Source organism: Nipponia nippon, unplaced genomic scaffold (assembly GCF_047370975.1).
Source record: "Nipponia nippon isolate SJK-2023a ecotype South Korea unplaced genomic scaffold, ASM4737097v1 scaffold_4, whole genome shotgun sequence".
Taxonomy (NCBI): Eukaryota; Metazoa; Chordata; class Aves; order Pelecaniformes; family Threskiornithidae; genus Nipponia; species Nipponia nippon.
In genome coordinates, this window is record NW_028262358.1 from 25651918 (window position 1) to 25671197 (window position 19280).

At 42.8% G+C, this 19280-nt stretch overlaps 1 protein-coding gene and 1 long non-coding RNA gene across 3 annotated transcripts in view; both read left to right on the forward strand.

Moving 5' to 3' along the window:
- Positions 1–242: 242 nt before the first annotated feature.
- Positions 243–6221, forward strand: LOC148053222 (uncharacterized). The gene is made up of 3 exons (XR_015708584.1): positions 243–580; positions 1259–1298; positions 3719–6221. It is a non-coding gene; the product is annotated as an uncharacterized LOC148053222 (long non-coding RNA).
- Positions 6222–10151: 3930 nt separating this feature from the next.
- Positions 10152–19280, forward strand: part of KCNH1 (potassium voltage-gated channel subfamily H member 1) — a 191255-nt gene continuing 182126 nt past the window's right edge. For both annotated transcript variants that reach the window (XR_015708723.1, XM_087776469.1), the window contains exon 1: positions 10152–10321. Coding sequence is in view for 1 of the 2 variants with exons in the window: in XM_087776469.1 (XP_087632595.1) it covers positions 10249–10321 (73 nt within the window). In the remaining variant the exon portion in view is untranslated. The remainder of the gene's footprint in view (positions 10322–19280) is intronic.

Sequence of the window (19280 nt, forward strand, 5' to 3'; positions counted from 1 at the left end):
CTTAGGCTGTGTTGTAAGGTGTTGGTGGTTGATACGTGGAATGAAGCTGGGAATTTTGGGACTTGGCACTCTGTTAAAAATAGTATTTTGAAATTATTTGTTGCACTGTAGGAAGGCTTATCCAAGAACTAGCATAATGAGTTAGTACTAACATCCATCTTGTTCGGTACTTTGATCCTGACAGTTATGAACAGCAAAGTCTATAGAGGACCTGATTTTGGGGTAGGTGGCATAATCTCCATTCCCTTTTGGCAAAAAGTCTATTCTTGGTCTTCTAAAGATTTGTTGAAGTTCCAAAATGTAAAGCTTGGTATCTTTTGAAAAAAAAATCATGATTTTGATTCCTCCAGATGTGTTAAGAAAATATCTGTTCCACCTTTGCATTTTTGTAGATTCTTGTTTCAGTGATTTTCTATAGCAGCAATTTCCACTGACACTGTATGACAATTTTTTTTTTCTTTTAAAAGAAAAATGAAAAATTTTCCAACTATCCTCTTTTTCTTGACAGGAGGGACAGGTGTTCCTGATCAGCCATTTCAGTCTCATTATTTCATTTCTCTACATTTAACCTAAATATCTGGTAAGCTGTACCCTTTACAGAAAGTAAAGAGGGTTCTGTGTCCAGTTGATTATCATGACACACTGTGGGAAAAGCCTGAATTTAGCTGGCTTAACCTTATGTTACATAGGCAAATAGGTCATTTCAGAAAGTCAGTTTACAGATGTCATTTAACTACTTATATTTTCCCATACCCTTTTCAAAGTAAATTTTGGTAACAGGTGGCAATATGTCTTTGAATCAGATCATTGGCATTCAGTATTGTCAGTGAAGAACCTCAGTCTGTGTATGAATAGCTCATGTACGTGCCTGAAATGGCAGCATCTCTTTACAAATAATTTGGGTTTAGGGCCAGTTGTTTCCCACAGAAAAAAAAAAAAAAAAAAGGCATTGTAATTGTTTTGGTAAGCTAGTGTGCTTTTACTTTGTCCTGTCTTACTTTTGCATACAGTTACCTAAACTGCTTTTCATAGGACTGTTCAGTGGAAAGCACTAATCACCTAATTGATACTTAAAGCTGTTGGACTTCCATAAGAAATGCAATTTTACTTCTCCTGCATGACGTCTGGGTTTGTCTGTTTGTTTGTGCTTTTTTTGTTGGTTTGTTGTTGTTTTTTAAATGCAAAGCAAAACAAGTGCTTTGATTTCATGCACTTAGTGAAATGTGTGCTGAACTTATGCTTTATTCTTTCTTGTCAGGTTGTTCATTGCTGTTGTACCGATGAGGTGACCGTTTGCTGTGAGTTAATGAAGTTTATGCTCCCTCCTGTTTTTTTCTCCTCCTTTTCCTTCTGTGAAGTAACATTACAAAAGGAACATACTGTGCAAGATTTTCTTGCAGTTAATACCAACGCTCGCTTCCATGAGAGAAATTTCCTTTAATACATACCAGAATAAAAAGAGTATGCTCTGGTACATTACTGTTGCATGCCTAATCCTGAAAAAGAGATAACCTTGCCCCAAACAGCTTACTGTTTAATGAGGATCCAGTCAGTGTGTATAACCAACATTAAGAAAAACAAGGGAGAATAAAGGAAACTTCAGTAATATGTTAATGTGAACAAACCAGATAAAATTACTGTAACCCCGTACTGCCCATCCATTTAAGACGCAGTGTCCTTGTAGGAGTAATCTTGAGGGACTTGAAAGAACCAAAGGTAGAAGTGTTAAGAACCTCATTTGAGGAAGGAGATGTATCTTTGCATGTGAAAAAAAGTATGAAAAGTGGTATAGTAACCAGTAGTGGCAGCTTGTTTTGGTGTATGTCTTGGGTCTTGGACTGTAATAACATTTTATGCTACAGCATACTGGCACCTCCTGCTAAATTTTGTTCTCCATAGCTTATTCTACCTGGCTTCTTGTGGTTTAAGGACAGGGAGGGGGAGTGTAAAGTGGAAAATAACACTGACTGTGTATGACCAAAAGAAGGTTCCTGAGGTATTACGAGAGCTTGTATTTTTTTTTTTTCCTTCTCACGGTTTCTATAGAAAAGTATATATCATTTCTTAGAAATCCCTGTGTTATGGAGCTATGCTGCATTTTGGAGATCAGTGTGGCTGGACTGTGTAGATACCAAAACATTATTGCTATTCAAGTATCATATCTTTTCCTACTGTAACTATTGTTTGGCTGATGTAATGAAATGTGTAAGATTTCTTTTCCGACATGGAAATTGTTATTATAATACTATTTCACTGGATTTTGGTAGGAGTACAAATGGTTCTCTTAAGTGTATTCTGTTAATAAACAAAACAAAAACCCCACAACAAACAAATCAATCTGGCTGTGTCTGGCTCTTCAGGTTGTATTATATAATGCTTTCAGGAATGATGATTCTCTCTTCTCCTGTCTGAGGCAGATAAAACTACATAAATGTAAAACTGAAATCTACAATCTTGCATTTGCGGGTATGGATGAGTACATAAAGGGTCAGTCTACACTAGGAGAGTTCTCCTTGGGAAGATTCAGCAGTTCACAGTATTTCTGCCGGAGTGTTTGTTAAACTAAGAGGAAAAACAAGAACTCATGCTCATATAACTTTAGGGTGAAAATACTGGATACCACTAGGACCTTGCTATCATTGGTTTCCACAATAGTTTTTAGAAAAATACCCACTTCAAGTTCGCTGTCAACCAATTTATTAAATACTCTTATGCTGGAGGTGAGGTATACTTGCTTATATATAGTTCACTATCTTTCATCTAAATTACATCCCTTTTAATGAATTAAACTAATTAAAACTTGAAATACGTCACAGTCTGGGAGCCTGTTATGAGGTCCATTTGTGTTAGACATCCAGTGTTCTGGAAAATCAAAGAGATGATCCAGGTTTCAGAGTTGCATACTGAGCCCACTGCTGGAGATCCGCTCCCTACAGATACTGCAGAACTGCTGAAGGCATCTTTGATAGATGATGCTTCTGCTGATGTCCCGTGTATAAACGTTCACTTCTAACAAGCGTGTGTCCTAGCCCGACCGCTCATTCCCTAACTTCACCTTCCTTTGTGCCATACACTATATTTTGGTTAGGTAGCTGGAGATATGTTTGGATATTAAGGTGCATCTTTTTTAAAGAATGTCCTGATATTTCACTGTACTGTATGACTTTACACAGAAGCTTTCGTATCAATTAACTGATAGCAGTCTTTGCATCGCAGTAATCAATGGAAGCACAAAAAGGAATCCTGTTCTATTTGTTTAAACACTTTGAATTTCATAGAGCATCTATATTCATGACTGAACATCTGTAAAATGTAAGCTCCTTACGAACATTGTACGTGGCAGTGCCTGAGCTGAATATGTTGTAAAAAAAAAAACAACAACCCACAAAATTAGAAAAGGCATACCCCCCCCCCCAGCAGGTATCCAAGTGTTTACAAAAATCAATAGCCCATCAGACTTTAGGGTCATGTGATATTAGTCACTAGAACTGGATATGAGTCCAGTGCCAATAAAGGCCCTGGCAAAATGCTATTAAGATGTGATCAAACTTAGAAAATGAGGAATTTTTCTCAGTTCAACTGTAGAAGATAACAGTAAGAGATTAGTTAGAGTGAGAAAATCGGTAATCACTATATTTAAATTTCAAATTTAAAAAAGTGGTGGTACTAAGCTAGTTACAATGTGGGGTTTTTTTCTTTTCTTTTTCTTTCTTTCCAGATTGTGCTCCTGAGTTGTTTGGCTACTTCTGCTTATCCCTCCCACTGTCAAAGAATGTAACAAAGTTCTGTCTACACAGAAAGCAAATGCTGCGAGTAATCCAGCCTGTTGACAGGAAGATCAGTAAGTGGGAAACATGATGAAAAGTTAGGCTTAGTTAAACTTTGCAATGAAGTGAGAAGAGTTTGTTTTGCTTTTTTTCCCCCCTGTTGTAGGGGGTTTTTTTTGAGGGGGAGGGGTTGATTTCGGTCTGTTGACAAACCTAAAATTGAAATTGTACAAGCAGCAGATATGGTCGGTAAAGTTGTGAGGTAAGAGGTCAACTTTATATATAAACTCCGAAACAGGAATTCTGAGCATGTGTAAAGCAAAAGCTATGAAATACAAGCCCTGTGCAAGAAACTTATTCACTGTGTTGAGAATAGTTTTACACTGGGTGCTTTTTGAGGAGTATTTCTTGGAGAGGCTACTGTGAAAGAGGCACTAGCAGTGTTTTTACCACTGTCAGCCTCACAGGTGGATGCTTCTGTCCAGAGAACAAGCAATGAGATTTTTAAGATTGTTCTGATTTTTAAATTAAACTGCAGAGTTTAGGCTACATATGATAATTTGGGGAGTCTGACTCCATAGTATTTAGGAATTCTTCTTCATATTATTACATTGTTGGAAACTGCCATATGGCGGAATCCAAGGTTTGTTCAGAAGGCTAATCACATGGTTTAGATCAAGGGCAGCGGCTAAAAGGGGATTTTTTTAGGGCTGAAGTAGGAAAAAAAAGAGATGGAAGACCTGCTAGCTAGTGCAAGCTTATTCCTAACTAGGAGTTATTTTTCTGAATCTGGACCTAAAATAGCTAGTTTTTGTTTTTATTCTTTGTACAGCATATTATGAAAATGTAGGGTTAAAAGTAGCTTTTTTTATATTGTGAAATCAGGGACTACTGTACCACAGTTGAGAGATAAAAATGCAGTCAGTAACTTAACACAGTAATAGAGCCTGCAGTGCTCCTTGCTACTTAATGAAAAACTATCACCCAGAACTATGGGTTCCTAGGCTTATTGTGGGCAGGGCATGCAAATAAAAGTGTTTATTACAATGACTTAGTGGGGGCCCCTGCATTCTGTTAGAATTCAAGCAGGCTGCACCTGAGTGGCTTCATTTTGCCTTGTTTTATATTGACCCAGACACAGGAAAAATGAAGCCAACTGAAATACACAATCAAAATGTTAACAAAAAACTTACCAGACCTGGAACCAAAAAAAATTGTGGTTTATTTCTTTTCCTTCTCTGGGTGATAACTCTTCAGTGGGTCACTGCCTCTGCTCTGAGACTGGGAGAGACGATGGGCAGGGCAGGACAGGGTTGAGCCAAGAGGGTTGGGTAGAGACATCTGCAGTGAGGAGGACGGCGATAGTAGCTGATGTCCCAGTCGGGATGTGTGGAGATTTTTTTTGTGTTGAGTTGTGGTTTTCTGTTTTTTGTGGGTGTTTTTGGGTTTTTTTTGTTGTTGTTGTTTTTTCTAAATCTGGAAGGACAGCATGTTACCTCCTGTTGAAATAAATGGAGATGGACATGCTGTCCAAATGGGGAAAATTTTTCTGTGCCCTTTTGAGCTGTTCTAAGAAGGAACAGTTCTTCCCTGTTTAGCCCACACTCCAAATGTTAGATGTATAAATAAAAGACTGGTTGTGTATTCTGTCATCAGTTTTATTTTGAGATTTTTTTTTCTTCCATTCAGAACGTAGGATTTTTTCATTATTTTTTCATATTTGTTACCTGTAAAAAGTCTGGAGGAAATTCAGTAATTCCAAAACTGGAAAGGTGTCCATATTTATTTTTTTTGACAAATTTGTTATGGCTATTTGGGAATACTAACGTTCCTCAATTCTTAGGTCTGCAGTCTGCTGGCAACTGGGTATTTCTTTGAGTTAAACATTTAATTTAATTTTAGACCGCGAAAATAATTGAACCTTTAGGAACCTCAGGCTGAACTTTGACAATGTCTGGGGCATTTTGGTTAAAATGAGTTGTAGAAATAAATTGAACAGTTTCAGTAAGATGCACAGATGTTTTGCCACATTCTTTTCTTCTTGATGCGTGTACTTGTTGAGCTATGGGCTCACCTTAGTTTTAAGGTCTGACTTTTGTTTCTCATTTTTTTTTCCATAAGATAACAAATAATGTTAATCACAAGCAACTAAGTATTTATGTATGCATGTACTTAGATGGGGGCCTTAGCCTGTGAACTTTTGGGGGTTAGAATTTGTAGAATAATGATTGCTTTATTGATTTTAATTTAAAAAAATATTGTTTTTCCATCTTAGTTTGAATTCAGAATTTTCCTTTTTTGTTTAATGTCTGTATGGCAGATTAACTTGTGCATTATCTTCTGTAATTTGTTATCCTATCAATTAATGTATTTTATTTTGACAGTTTAGCAAAAGCCATATGGTAGTATACAAATGGAACTCAGTTTAAAGATTGAATGTTCTTTTTATTTTCAGTGTTGGTGGTAGTTTGTTATAATTTTGCATTGTTATAATTCTGGTTTTTGATGGTTTATTTTTAACAAAGAACTTATTTTATGAAGATCAAAAGGTAGTCTGTAAAACAGGGTAGAAATCAAAAAGGCCTTGAATAAAAACAGTGCTTTTCAATACAAATGAATTAAATTTTGAGCATATGACACTTCCCTAATCACTGTGTTTCTTTACTGATTTGATGCCGTGAAAGCGAAATGACAAGTCCCAAAGAACTGAGAGAGTCTCACAGCAAAAGTCTTGTGCAACTTTGGAAGAACTGGGTGTGCTCAGACTGAAAGGCAGCGAGGGCAGAGGAGCATTAGAGCAACTCTTTGTGCATTTGAAAACTTGTAAAAGGGTTGGTGATTTTTGTGTCCGCAGAAGAAAGAGTTTTTACTAACTTTAAAGACCAGGTGACTTGATAGTACCTTAGGAAGAGCTTTCTTATGAGATTTGTTAGGTGTTGGAACAGATTACCTAGAGACACGGTATGGCTGACTAGCGGGAAGTTTTTAAAGGAAGTTACTTTAGTATCTCTCAGGAGGGAACCTTGTGATGAGATGAAAGAAAGGAGCTCTCCAATGTTTTTATTTCATAGATACCACGGGATTTAGTGACTTTCCCACAAATTAGTGCCTGGAACTGATGTTTTTATTAATGAGGGAGCTTTCAACATGTTTGTGTGTATCAACACTGGAAGTTACGGTCATGTCAGTAAATGGGTTGGCATAAATACAGGCTGCTGCCAAAAAGGGAGGTGGCTCAGCTGCCTTTCCTCATTCACCACCAGTGCTGGGTTTCTTTTCAGGCTGGTTTTCAATTCAAGTGGGGTGACAAATATGCACAGCTTAGATGAAGGCAAATCTGTCCTTTTTGCAGCAGCAGCTGCTCAAAGTGACTGTGGAACAGTAGCTTAAGGCTCTGCAGCCGAGGGACGGTCGCTTACTGGGGTACTACAAGTCCTGACCTAGGGCCTTTTTCAGGAAAAAACAATAGGCTGAAAGAGCAGCATAATAAAATGCAGCTGGATGTCCTCTATAGCAAACTATGACCTTTTATATTAGCCTTAAGTGGAAGTGTTAGGTATTAAGTTCTGTCCAATAGGCTTTAGCAAACAAGCAATTTAAACAATTCCAGTTTTCAACTTTCCAGAAAAGTGATAGCCGGAGAGAGGTAACCATCTAGTAATGAGGTCAGACAGTGTACGTGCGCTTCTTCAAGTGGGGCTTTGCTTCCAGCTTTGTATCGTTGCAAAATTTACCAGTAATGGCAAGAAAATGAGTATAGAATTCAAAATAATCACAGTGAAACATGAACACAGGGTCCTTCTGCACTAGTGGTGAAAAATTCGTATCACCAGCAGGAATCATATTTTGCAGTGGGGAGAAAGTCTAACGGAGGTGGAAGACAAAGGAGAAATCTTCCATTTGCTCTAACATTTTACTCATTTGCAACGTTACAAGGTAGATGTAAACCCCAACCTAGCTAAAATGGTACCCTTGACATGGAACTCGTAGGATTAAGCGTGATGCGCTGAAAAATTAGATCATCAGAGCTAGATAATCAGAGACTGGACCACACAATGCAACACAAACTGCAGCCAACCCACACTTCGTGGAGTTACAGAAAAAATACAGCTTTTCTTTCTTACTCTGTGTCCCCTTGCTCCCACTTCTGTGTACTTGCTGATTCAGTTTAAAATCTTTTTTTTCTTTAAAGGCCTCAAAGTTTCTGTAATGTATGCCAGCTGCCAGATGTCTCCAAGTCATAGATATTCCTGCAGAGCCCGGCAGAAGCTAAGATAGCACGCACTTATCTAGCCCTCTGGCAGAGTGGCTTAGAGGAATAACGAAAGAGTCTTCCGGATCCCAGTTTTTCAAAACCTCACGCTTGGTTGTTAGCAGTTGTGTAAATTCAGTGTCAAAGGTTATAGTTACAATTTTTCTGGGGAAATTGCCAGAGATTTTAAGATCTCTTCAGGTTTGGCCTGTGCTGCTGAAGCTAGCAGGAGCTAAATAACCTGGGGTCTTTGTATGTACGGTTGTTGGAGACAGATTTAGATGTGTAAAGATGCACATAAATCCTTCCATGGGATTTTTCAAAATCCAACATTTCAGGGACAATTAGTAGCCTTTTTGCAACTTCGGGCGCTTAATTTTTCTCTTCTAAACTGTCTGTCTTTGGCAGCAAATCCAGGGATGGCCAGTATACAGTCCGTGACCAGTTTAAAAGCGGCTTCTATGGCACAGCTACTTCCTATGCCTGGCAGCAGGGCTGGACCATTCTGTGATTTTAGGAGTCACCCGGGTTTCCGGCTGTGTGAGGGGCTGCTGGCACTGGGACGCTCTGGGACTTGATCTGTAGCTCCTGCCACAACAAAGTTGTCACCTGCCTCCACCCCTCAGCTCTCCACGATATGTGGTGCGTGTCCTTTCACTTCAGCGCCGTGGGAGGCAGGAGGTCAGTGGCAGGAAGATTGGGCTTTTGCGGCAGCGTGTGGGTGCAGTCAGCGTTCGGTCACAACCGCGGGCCGCGCTGCGTAGCTGAACCAGACCGCGCACGTGGCCACGCTGGAGCTGGCGGCAGTTCCCGCCTGTCCTGTGGCCCTGGCCCAAGCATTACCTGGGGGAGAGCTAGCTGGGCAGCGCCACGATCCTGTGGGAGCAGTGCCAATGCTCAAAAAGCCTGAGTGACGTGGCCCGTCATCTTTGCCGTGCTGTATTTGCTCATCTGGTGAGAAGTAGCTTTTCCCCAGACGTGTGGTCAGGTCACTCATGTCTTGCGTGTGCCCTGACATGCGGAGCCTGAAGGTGCTGCACTTAACGAGGCATTACAGCAAGTAAATGCCAATGCCTGCAAGAAAATCTGCCTTTTGAATTCGTAGAATCATAGAATGGGTTGGGATGGACGGGACCTTTAAAGGTCATCTAGTCCACCCCCCCTGCAATGAGCAGGGACATCTACAACCAGATCAGGTTGCCCACAGCCCCGTCCAGCCTGGCCTTGAATGTTTCCAGGGATGGGGCATCTACCACCTCTCTGGGCAACCTGTGCCAGTGTTTCACCACCCTCATTGTTAAAAATTTCTTCCTTGTGTTCAGTCTGAATCTACCCTCTTTTAGTTTAAAACCGTTAGCCCTTGTCCTGTCGCTACTGGCCCTGCTAGAAAGTCTGTCCCCAGATGAAGAGATCTGAGTATTTTCCATTTACTGACAGGTTGGTAAGGGGGAAAGAACAAAGTCGTTCAATCCCCGAGTGAAAAACCGTTGTAAATGAAATCTTTCAGAGAGTTTAAGACCTGTCAAAGGTTATGTTTCAATAGTTACCTCACCACTTCCACTGAGCTGCCCATCAGGTTGACCACGTAATACTAAGTAGCCTTCTACAAGCAATCGTCATGGGAAAGCGTGAAAAGGGGCTGAGCGCCAAGCCCGCGGTGTGCGGTGGCGGCGTCCCACCGGGGCGCGAGGCGCAGGTGCCTCCCGCCGCCCCGGGGAGCCGCCGCCATGAGTTTGTGACTGGTTTTCAAGCACTTGGAGCCTCTCGGCCGCCCCGGCGCAGCGGTGAGGGGCCGAGCCCCCTCAGGGCCGCCCCGCGGCCGGCGGGCGCCGCGTTTCCCCCCGACCCGCAGCCGTGAGGGCCGCCGGCGGCGGCTCCGAGCTGCCGGGGCCGGCTCCGTGCCCGCCGCCGCCGCCGCCCCTCAGCGGGCGCCGGGCCGCAAGGCGCCCAGACGATGGCGCTGCAGCACCGACCTTGCGGCGCGGCGGCGCGGGGCGGCGGCGGCCGGCAGGGGGCGCCGCGGGGAGGTCCGGCGGCGGCGCGGCGGCGGCCGCGGGGCTGCGGTGCGCGGGAGGCGGCGGCGGCGGCGGCGGGAGGGCCGGTGCCGCACAGCCGCGCCGGTCCCGGCGGAGGCATGAGGAGCGCGGGGCGGGCGGGGAGCGGGGCGGCAGAGCGCGGGTCGGCGCGGCCCTGAGAGAAGCCTCCGCGCCGCGCTCCCGCAGAGCGACTATGGCCGGGGGACGGCGAGGGCTGGTGGCGCCTCAGAACACGTTCCTGGAGAACATCGTGCGAAGGTCTAACGGTAAGGGGGGACCGGGCCGGCGCCGCCGCCCGCGCCCCGGGGCTGAGGGCGAGCTCTCGGCGGGGGCGGGGGCAGCCCCGGGCGGAGGGACGCCGAGCCCCGGCCGCTCCCCGGGGGCTCCGCCGAAGCGGCGCACCCAGGTGGCCGGGGCCGAAGCCGGTGCCGCCGGCCGGCTGCGCCGCCCAAGTCCTGTGGAGAGCCCCCGGCCCGGGCGGCGGGGCTCCGGCTGCAGGTGCGGCGGCACGGCGGGGCGCCCGGGGAGACCTGCCGGCCGGGCTGCGCCCGCGGCGGGGCGAGATCCGCGAGCCGGGGGCAGCGCCGGGGCCCGACCCGGCCCCGGGGGCGAGGGGGGTCGGGCCGCCGGTGGGGTCCGGCGCTCGGCGGGGGCTGCGGGGGCACGGCGGCTCGGGCCGGGAGGCGGTGCGGGGATCCAAGATGGTCTCTGGGAAGGGGGAGCCCGGCGCCCGGGCATCGGCGGGGGCTGCCTCTCTGAGTTGAAAGGGAAGATTTGTCATAAGTGAGGAGAGAGTTTGCCATTTTGAGGGCTGAGGGTAGATAATTTTTTTTTCCTAGTGCACTGTAACCAGGTCTTTCTCTTGGAAAACTGTGGAGTGGAAAATGACTCGAATTTCACAATTGCATGCAAATATGCATTAATGTTATCCAGATTCTTTCACTTAGGGGCTTACCGAAAGCTGCTCCCTCAGTAAGCCTGCGACCATGCAAGCGTTTATGTATTTGTTTAAGCCTAGGTGTGTGCATTTTTTTAAAGCTATGAGCCTAAGTTCTGCCATTTTTAATGCTTCCGCTGACTTCAATGGGGTTACTTAAGGGATTAAGAACTTCTGGTACGATAGGCAGGATCAAGCTCCTATTGAAGACAAGACAAGACGATTTAATTAATTAAAAATATAGTCGGTTTGTTTGGATAAGGCAAAGACAATTAACCCTCTTGATAAGCAGCTAAAAACTCAAACTATCCAAAGAATGATTTTCAATTTTTTTTTTCAATTAGGCGATATTATTGGAGAAATAGCCTTTGATGACCATATTTTCACATAAAACTGTGAGGCTCTTTTTATAGGTTGTTTCTCTCTGCAACTTTCCTGTAGAAGGGAAGGGGTTGGAAGCTGCATTCCTGAAAAAATACTCGCCATTCTCACAGTGAATCTTGCCCTCTTTTTAAAAAAAATGCAATGTTACATTTCATCACGTTCAGGCTGCTTCTCTCATCTTCCAACACCAGTTATCTAAGGCTTTTCTCAAAACTGTCTTGAGTTCGTAGATTATTTTCTTCATTCTTCAATTTTCTCTTTTGACTTTCAGTGCCAAAACCTTGATGCAATAAATCAGTTGAGGTTTGGAGATGGGAGGAATCGTGCAGCAGAAGCTATGCTCTGTTTCTTCCTCTCTTCCCCCATTATTAAGAAGGTGTCATAACAGAGCGTGGTGCCAGACAGCACAGGTAAAATGACAGCGCTCTGTTTCCAAATGCTCAGCAAGTCCTGAGGGCTGTAATCAATACAAGTTTTTAGATTAAGCTTGGTAGGAAGTGATGCACAGTTCAGACATATTAGGAGAAGCTTAGGGAAGTGACTCAGGTTTAGAAGCCCATTTCTTCTGTAATGTGCCTTCTAGTTTTTGCTGGACCCAGTCCAGCTTTGCTGTAAATGTGATGCCGTCACATACGAACGCTGTATGAATCAGTTCTAACGTGGGACCATCAGCCTCTTCTAACCTCTGTCTCGTTCAGCAGACAAGGACAGTCTCCTTTCTCTCCTCGTCAGGCGGGGCTGTGCTGACCAGCAATGGGGACAGTATGGAAACGTGCTGGTTCCTTGTTGCCTGTCTCATCTTGGCCTGCCTGCTTGGCGTTTGAGATGATTTGGGATGCCCACAGGAAGAGTGCTTAAATGGGCCCATAAAGCTTGAGGTTTGGCTCCCCTGTCTTGGTTTCATTCGATTGGGTAGTAATGTGACCCACAATGAAACTATCTAGGCCTTTTGGGATTTGCCAAATAAACCTCGGGCTTGCTGTCAAACTGTATTTGCTGGCACATGCAAGCAAGTTAAGTAGTGCCAACAGATATTGAGTTGATACAGATATAGGAATGTTGCTAATTTGGGGAGGATTCCCTTTGAAAGGAGAGGAATTTGGTCATAGAACAGAAACAGATACTGAATAAGTGCTTCACTTCAAGGTACTTGTATACGACGTGCATCCACCGTCACAGGTGAACTGAGGAAAACATTCTTGCTACGTGTTCTATGTTGGGGCAGGGGGCATTACCTCAGTGAAAGAGGCTGTAACAAAGTAATTGGCACACAACCTCCTTTGGAAGCACTGCTCTAAGGACAGCACTAATTATACCATTTTTTACCAGTAGTTTAACAAGGAATTCTTTGGACAGCCTTTTGTATTAGATGCGGGACTGGTAAGCTGATGTACCTTCAATGGCTGAAGGTAATACCAGTGTACATAGACATGCAAGTTCAGGGTTCTTCTGTTAGGGTTAGTATTTTGTTCATGTTTATGTCACACCATCTGCAGCAAGACTCACGTCAAACTCCCTTGGTCTGAATTCTCTCCTTCGGAGTTATTAGGGATGAGACCTTCTTAGGTTGCAAATCAGCTGAGACAGGTTCTCATGCGCTAAATGCCAGCCAAAAGACCTATGCTAGGGTTAGAAGCTACACAGTATTTCCTTTCCACACGTCGGAGTAAAGAAGGAATTCAGAATTTCTCAGCCCATCCTGAGATGGGATGGCCTTATGCTAGCACCCACAGAAAAGAATATATAATATATCATCCGCTTAGACCTGTGGGCCTCATCTGGTCCTCTGTGATTTCTTCTCACAAGAAGACCTTTGGATGAAGTGTGCACTTAAGGTTCTTTCTTCTTTGAAATGAGGGACACCATAATCCTGCTTGTCTTGTATTTAATGTTTAAGCGCTGTGTTTCTATACGAGCCATGTAGAGCTAGAAAAATAAATGTTCCATGTAGTGCTTGGTTGACAAAAATTTGTTTGAAGCATTGAAATATTTAAAGACCAGAACACCCAGTGGGACAGAAAATGAACCCATGCTGTAAAACAGTGCAGTATGTAAAGAATCACTAGCCCCTGATGGTTGCTGCTAATGTGATATTAATGTTTTTCTCGGGTAATGTAATATGGCTGCAGTATACAAGCACTGTAACAATAACAGTTATAATCTTGGTTCATGGCCAAGGCACCCAATTCAAATGGTGCAGTATGTTATAGAGAATACTGATTCTTTGTGATATTCCAATACTTTATCAATAACTGGAGGCAAAAATACTTTTAAGTTTATGTAAATGGCAGATAGATTCTGCAGTCCTTCCTTGGTCAAAATTCTCACTGAGGTATGTGGTAATTTGCATGGGTAAGGATGGTAAAAGCAAGCCCTGTGTTTACATGGCTTTGGAATTTCAGTGGAAGCCACAGATGCTTTCCTGAGTTATTGACAAAACGAGGAGATTGGAAGAAGGGGAGGTTAGAAGGCATAAGGCTTGTGTGAATTTAGTCTTGCTTTCACTAGATCCCCTGGGAACACCCTAAGGAGATGTCAGGTATGGAAGCAAACCTGCACCCTTTGATGGAGAATGCAGCGAGTTCCCTGTAGAGGGAAAGAAAAAGCACCTTCAGACACAAATCCTGAGAATAACAGACATTTCCATGATTTATGGCATTACTTCCATTGGAGACTATAACATCTCAGTACAATAAACTTTCTGCAACCTGGGCATGCTAACCTTGTACCATTGCCTGAGACCTAGGAGTGAAATTAACTTTATTATAAACAGCTCTGAAACTGAAAAACCTGTTTTTGTGTTCAGCCAGAGAGAAATGCAAAGGAAACTAACAGAGAATGAAGAACTAAACTGAGTTTTATTTTCATACTTTTGCACTTGAATAAAATGTTCATTTAAATTAAATGTTTGCAAAGGATCCTTAACCTGACAGTGCTGTGTCTGCTGCAACCTGGCTCTGCCTGCCTTTCCTTCAAAACCCAAATCAGGGAGCAGCGTGGTATGGAGATGCAGACCTGGCTGCAGCTAAGGCGATTTGGGTCCAGCAGCAGTATAGGCATGCTTCCCCAAAGGTAGGGTTTGCTGTCGTAAGTGTTGTGGGTCTAGTCGCTTTCAGACTACTGAGCTGTTATGTTGGTAGGGAACACAGGTATGAACATGACAAGCTCTGCATCACTCTTCCGCGTGTGATGTGCCAAGGGCAGTCAGATACTGGGCATCGCTGGGGTACCTCATGCTACTGCAACACTTCCCGTAAATAGCATCAGTCATCAAGAAGGTATTTTCTTACCAAGAAGAGGACTCCTTTTGTTGAAATGAGCAAGCATGTTTTTGGGGTGGAGTATACTTTTCTGTTTCCTTTCGATGGAGTATGTTTGGTTTCCTGACAGTTCATAAATTTCCATAATTTTCAATGAATCTTCAAGCAACGCTGGGTGGAATTCATTATTTGCAGAGGACCAGCTCAGAAGCCTTGTGCTGCAGGTAAATGATATCCTAGTGTGATCTAGTGAGGTTCTATTAAATAGGCAAATGCCTTTTAGTGACTGTTTTAGACATGAAAGTACTGAAAAGGACAAAGTTAACTGTGCACAGGGAAGAGCAATATTGAGGCATTTCTTATGAGGTGCAGTGTCTGGGTAAGCCATCCTAGTTCTTAAAGCTCCCAAATGGGCTGACTTGGAAGGCTGTAGCAGATATGCAGGAGGTTTTCTGCTCCATGCTGTCAGTTTAAAGTCTCATCCACCTTCCGGACTTCAGTGGGTTAATTTCAGCATAAAAAACCCCAGTGTAGTGGACTAGAGGGGTCTGGCCTGGAGAATGCTTCTCTTCGCTTGAATGGAAGGCTCTTTGCCAGAGTCACACCTTGCAAAAAGTGCATGGAAAACTGCTGGATCAGTAATAAGATGGTGCTATATGTATAGAGTGCCTTTAGCTGAAGATTTTGTTTCTCTTGCCATTACTGTGGCTTGCTCTGTGCAAGGCAAAGTGGGTGTTAATCCTCTACAAATCTGGCATCCAGTGGTTGAACTTGAGTCTGTACCCTTCTGTAATCCTGCAAGACCCAGTTTATTCAAGATTTCCTGTAAAATCACTTTTGGCTGAGTAAAGTCCACGCGTGTAGGTCTGTCTTTTGCCACTGATTAAAACAAGACATTTAGCCATGAAAGCAACAGACCTTCAAAAACCACAAGGGGACAACTTGTAGGTTCTGTGTTAAGGACGTGTTCCCAAACTGAGAATGAAACAAAGGAAAGGGTTTTGTTTCTTCCTGATCTTCCTTCTTTTCTAAGTTAACAACTGTGGAGACACTTTTTTCATCCATATTTTTCATACAATTGGTCAGTGCATCAAAATATCTATTCACTATTGACAATGTTTTTTTCCTCAGTATCACTTGAGTTGAATATAAAATGTTTTGGGTTTTTTTTTTTTCCGGCTTTTACAAGGCTAGAAGCTTCTATTTTTGTGCATGCATCTTTATGTATTTAGAAATGTACGACCTGATTTCCTTAAAATGACTTTTATAGGTAGTAAGAAAAAAAAAGTACAACACAGAGATAATAGATAATGTGTTTTAAAATTAATGTTCTGAAAGCTCAAGAAGTTCTACTGTGATAATTCAACAGATCGGTCCATTTCTGCATTAAATCCTAGAACAAGATTGTAAAACAAATCTTAATGAAATCCGTTCACTGGAGAATTTGTTAATGCATTTTTGTAACTTATATAGCTAAAAGTGAGCAGGGAGTTAGGTCTTGTCAAATGCTTTTAAGGCCTTTGTTGGCTGTAGCTCTAATCAGTAAATCAATAGGCTTCTTCAAGCTGATGGAAGACCCATATAATTGATGCAACTAAAACATGCTTTTTCCTGGATTTAAGATCAGATGGGGGGGTGGGAACCCTGACCAGTTAAGTGGTAAAGTCTCACTGCTAAACAGTATTTTTGTCCTTTATTAAGAATGGTGCAATGTATGACACTTACAACTGAAGAACTTTCTAATTTCTGAAAATTATTTCATGCTAACATCACATTTGTCTAAATGTTTGGGGTTGGGTTTGTTTTGTTTTGTTTTAAATTCTCAGTATGGGCAGTACTTCAGGGACAGGGAAGGAATGAGGCAATGCATAAAATACATATGACAGCTTCTGTGCACTTTCCATTTCACCTATTCTTGTTCCATTATTCTGCACTAATTTGTTTTATTTTTAAAGAATACAGATAATTATGAAGATTCTACAGCTGCTAGTGTTGGAAGGGTGTATTCTTTTCAATTTAAACTTTTCTCATGGTAGAGGCCTACTGTGAAATATTTGCTATAACAATGCAAAATATCAAATGTTGAGATGGAACCAGTAGTTGTTATCTATACTGCTGGCTGAAATTAGCATTAATTTTCTGTAATGATTCAAACGGAGTCATTTGAAGTTGTTTTAGTTAGTGTCTCTTTTGTTATTTGTGGTAAGTATGATGAAATACATTTTTTAATAATTCTTTTCAGCCTGTACTTGTGCTATATTCTGGAGTACACGTGACAGTGTAAGTCATGTTTGAATAAAGCATGAAATGCCTGCATGTAGTGGATTGTCTTAATGCTGTAGCAGCCAAGGAGCTTTTAAATCCATTTTTGTTTCTGTAAAATAAATAGTTATATAAAACTTTTATAAAACTTGTAAGCCCAAATGAACCTATCTATAGGGTTTTATAATATGTTGTTTTGTATTAGGGTGAGGCTACAGCTTAAAATAATTTGGTCTCAATATTAAGGATGTACAATTTTGAGGCCACTATATCATCATTCTGTAGAGAGATCGAGTTGTTCAATGGGACATTTAAACATTGACACACTCCCACTCTAGGAATGAATACAAGGAGATACTGAGTGGATGTGTGTATCCATGTAACACCATTGACTTCTACAGGAGAATGTGGGTGGAAGAGCAGAATTTTTTCTTATTACTTTTATTCTACCACGTGAATAGTCTTTCGGTCCTTTGAGCAGCTCTGTACTGGCTTTGAATACAGTTACAGCAGTTCTGTTAAGATGAAAATTTGGTTGGTTCCTGTGTCTTTCCTCCCTGAAGTGTGAGCCTTGAATCCCATGTACGCAAAGAAAGGATTGAATAGATGCTTGAAATTCAGTTTGATTTATTTGTACTGATTTAGGGCCATATTTTGATCTTAGAAGTTACATTTGAACAATTTAACTAATCAGTGTGACTAAGTGCTGCAGTTTTACTTTTTTCAAAGCTAAGACTAAACATGAGCAAAAATTTGTACATACCTATCCTTTGCAAATTGTTAAAGCAAAAGCGTGATATGAGCTGTGTGACTGTAGCAATTTTGACAGGCCTACTTATAAACAGCATTCTATTTCCATGCGTTGTGTACCTTACCGAAAATGAAACCGTCTTTTTCCCCCATATCCCAATGATGCTACTTGAGATGCAAAGTCGCAAGTTTGTAAATACCAGAATTGTTTAGAACTCATCTGTCCCTTGTACTTAAGCTCTGTGACACAGTCTTTAATCATATGACAGTTGCACATGATTTTTACCTACTTCACGTTTCTTATGCTGGCTGTGACGTAGCACCTATGCTGCTTTACGCGCAGCTAGCGGAACAGTAGCTAAGGAGGCTGTATCTCCCACCCCTATCCCTGGTGACCATGGGTAGGGTAAGAAACCTATTTACTAAGCCGTTCTTTTAGTTCTGCTATAGTAGTGGTTTGTGCTTTGTAATGCTAGAGGTCTACGTTTGCTCCACCAAAGATCCATGGGAGGAGTTTGAGACATGATAAAAAAAGAGACGCGGGTCTCAATAACCAGGGTTATGTCCTCACCCAACATGGTGAAGGCTGTGGTCTGGAACGAGGAGGGCAATTTCTGTTCTCTTGGAGAATGCTGGGAGAATTAGCAAATTTGGTGAGGAGCAGGTCTTCCCACCACAGTGAGCCTGATTCTCCTTTCACTGAGAGGGGAATAAATTAGGAGCAAATCTTTTGAGTTTTGTATATGTGTGATGACTGTGGGAAAAGATATTAATATATTTAAATTACATTTGTACACTGGGCCAACCTGAGCACAACTTGTGGGGGGCTTTGACAGACGCGCATACGTATCTGAAAGTGCCGTGGGCACCAGCCTCTGTCGTTACCGAGCTCTGTGCTACAACTCGCTGAGCAGAGGCTTCCTCTCGGTCGCCTCTGTGTGCTTCCTCTGCGCAGGCAGCAATGTGGGAGCGTGTCTGGCAGCCTTGTGGGAATACGCCTGGCTGCTGGTCTCTGACCAGTGTGTCCTGGAAGAGGGCCCGTGTGTCACTGAAGGGACAGGGAAGGCAGAACTGGTGTGCCGGCCTCTGGAAAGAGGTGGGGGGCTCAGCTTGGCAAGGTCCACCTTACAGGAGAGGCTGGGATGCTATGGGTGTGAATGTGCAGCACTGCAGGGGAATGGCAGGGAGGAAGCATTTCAGTAACTTGCTCTTTGCAAGGAGGTGACCTCTCCTCAGTTCGCTAGTCCTGACCAGATACATGTCTGTGAGGTGCTTCTTGTCCTCAGGTGTTTTGGAGGTTTCAGCTGATGGACAGTTTTGGTTAAATAAAACACTATATGTAACAACAAGATTCAGTGGATACGGTAGTTTCGGTGAAGCTGGGGTTTCTAGAGACTTACTATTGCTGTTGTTAAAGGATCGCTGTTATTTGGAAAAAAATTTTCTGATTCTTCTGTGATGGCATATTTTGCGAGTGGAGGAAAGTACTCATTTCAGTGACTGAGCAAAATCCATTCTTACATTTTGGAAGGAGTTAAAATGTTTTTCTTGTTGCTTTAAAGCAGCTGTGTCTAGTTTAAAGTGATAATCCAAAACGGGTCTGACATTTGAGCGTGTAAAGGCTGACATGTG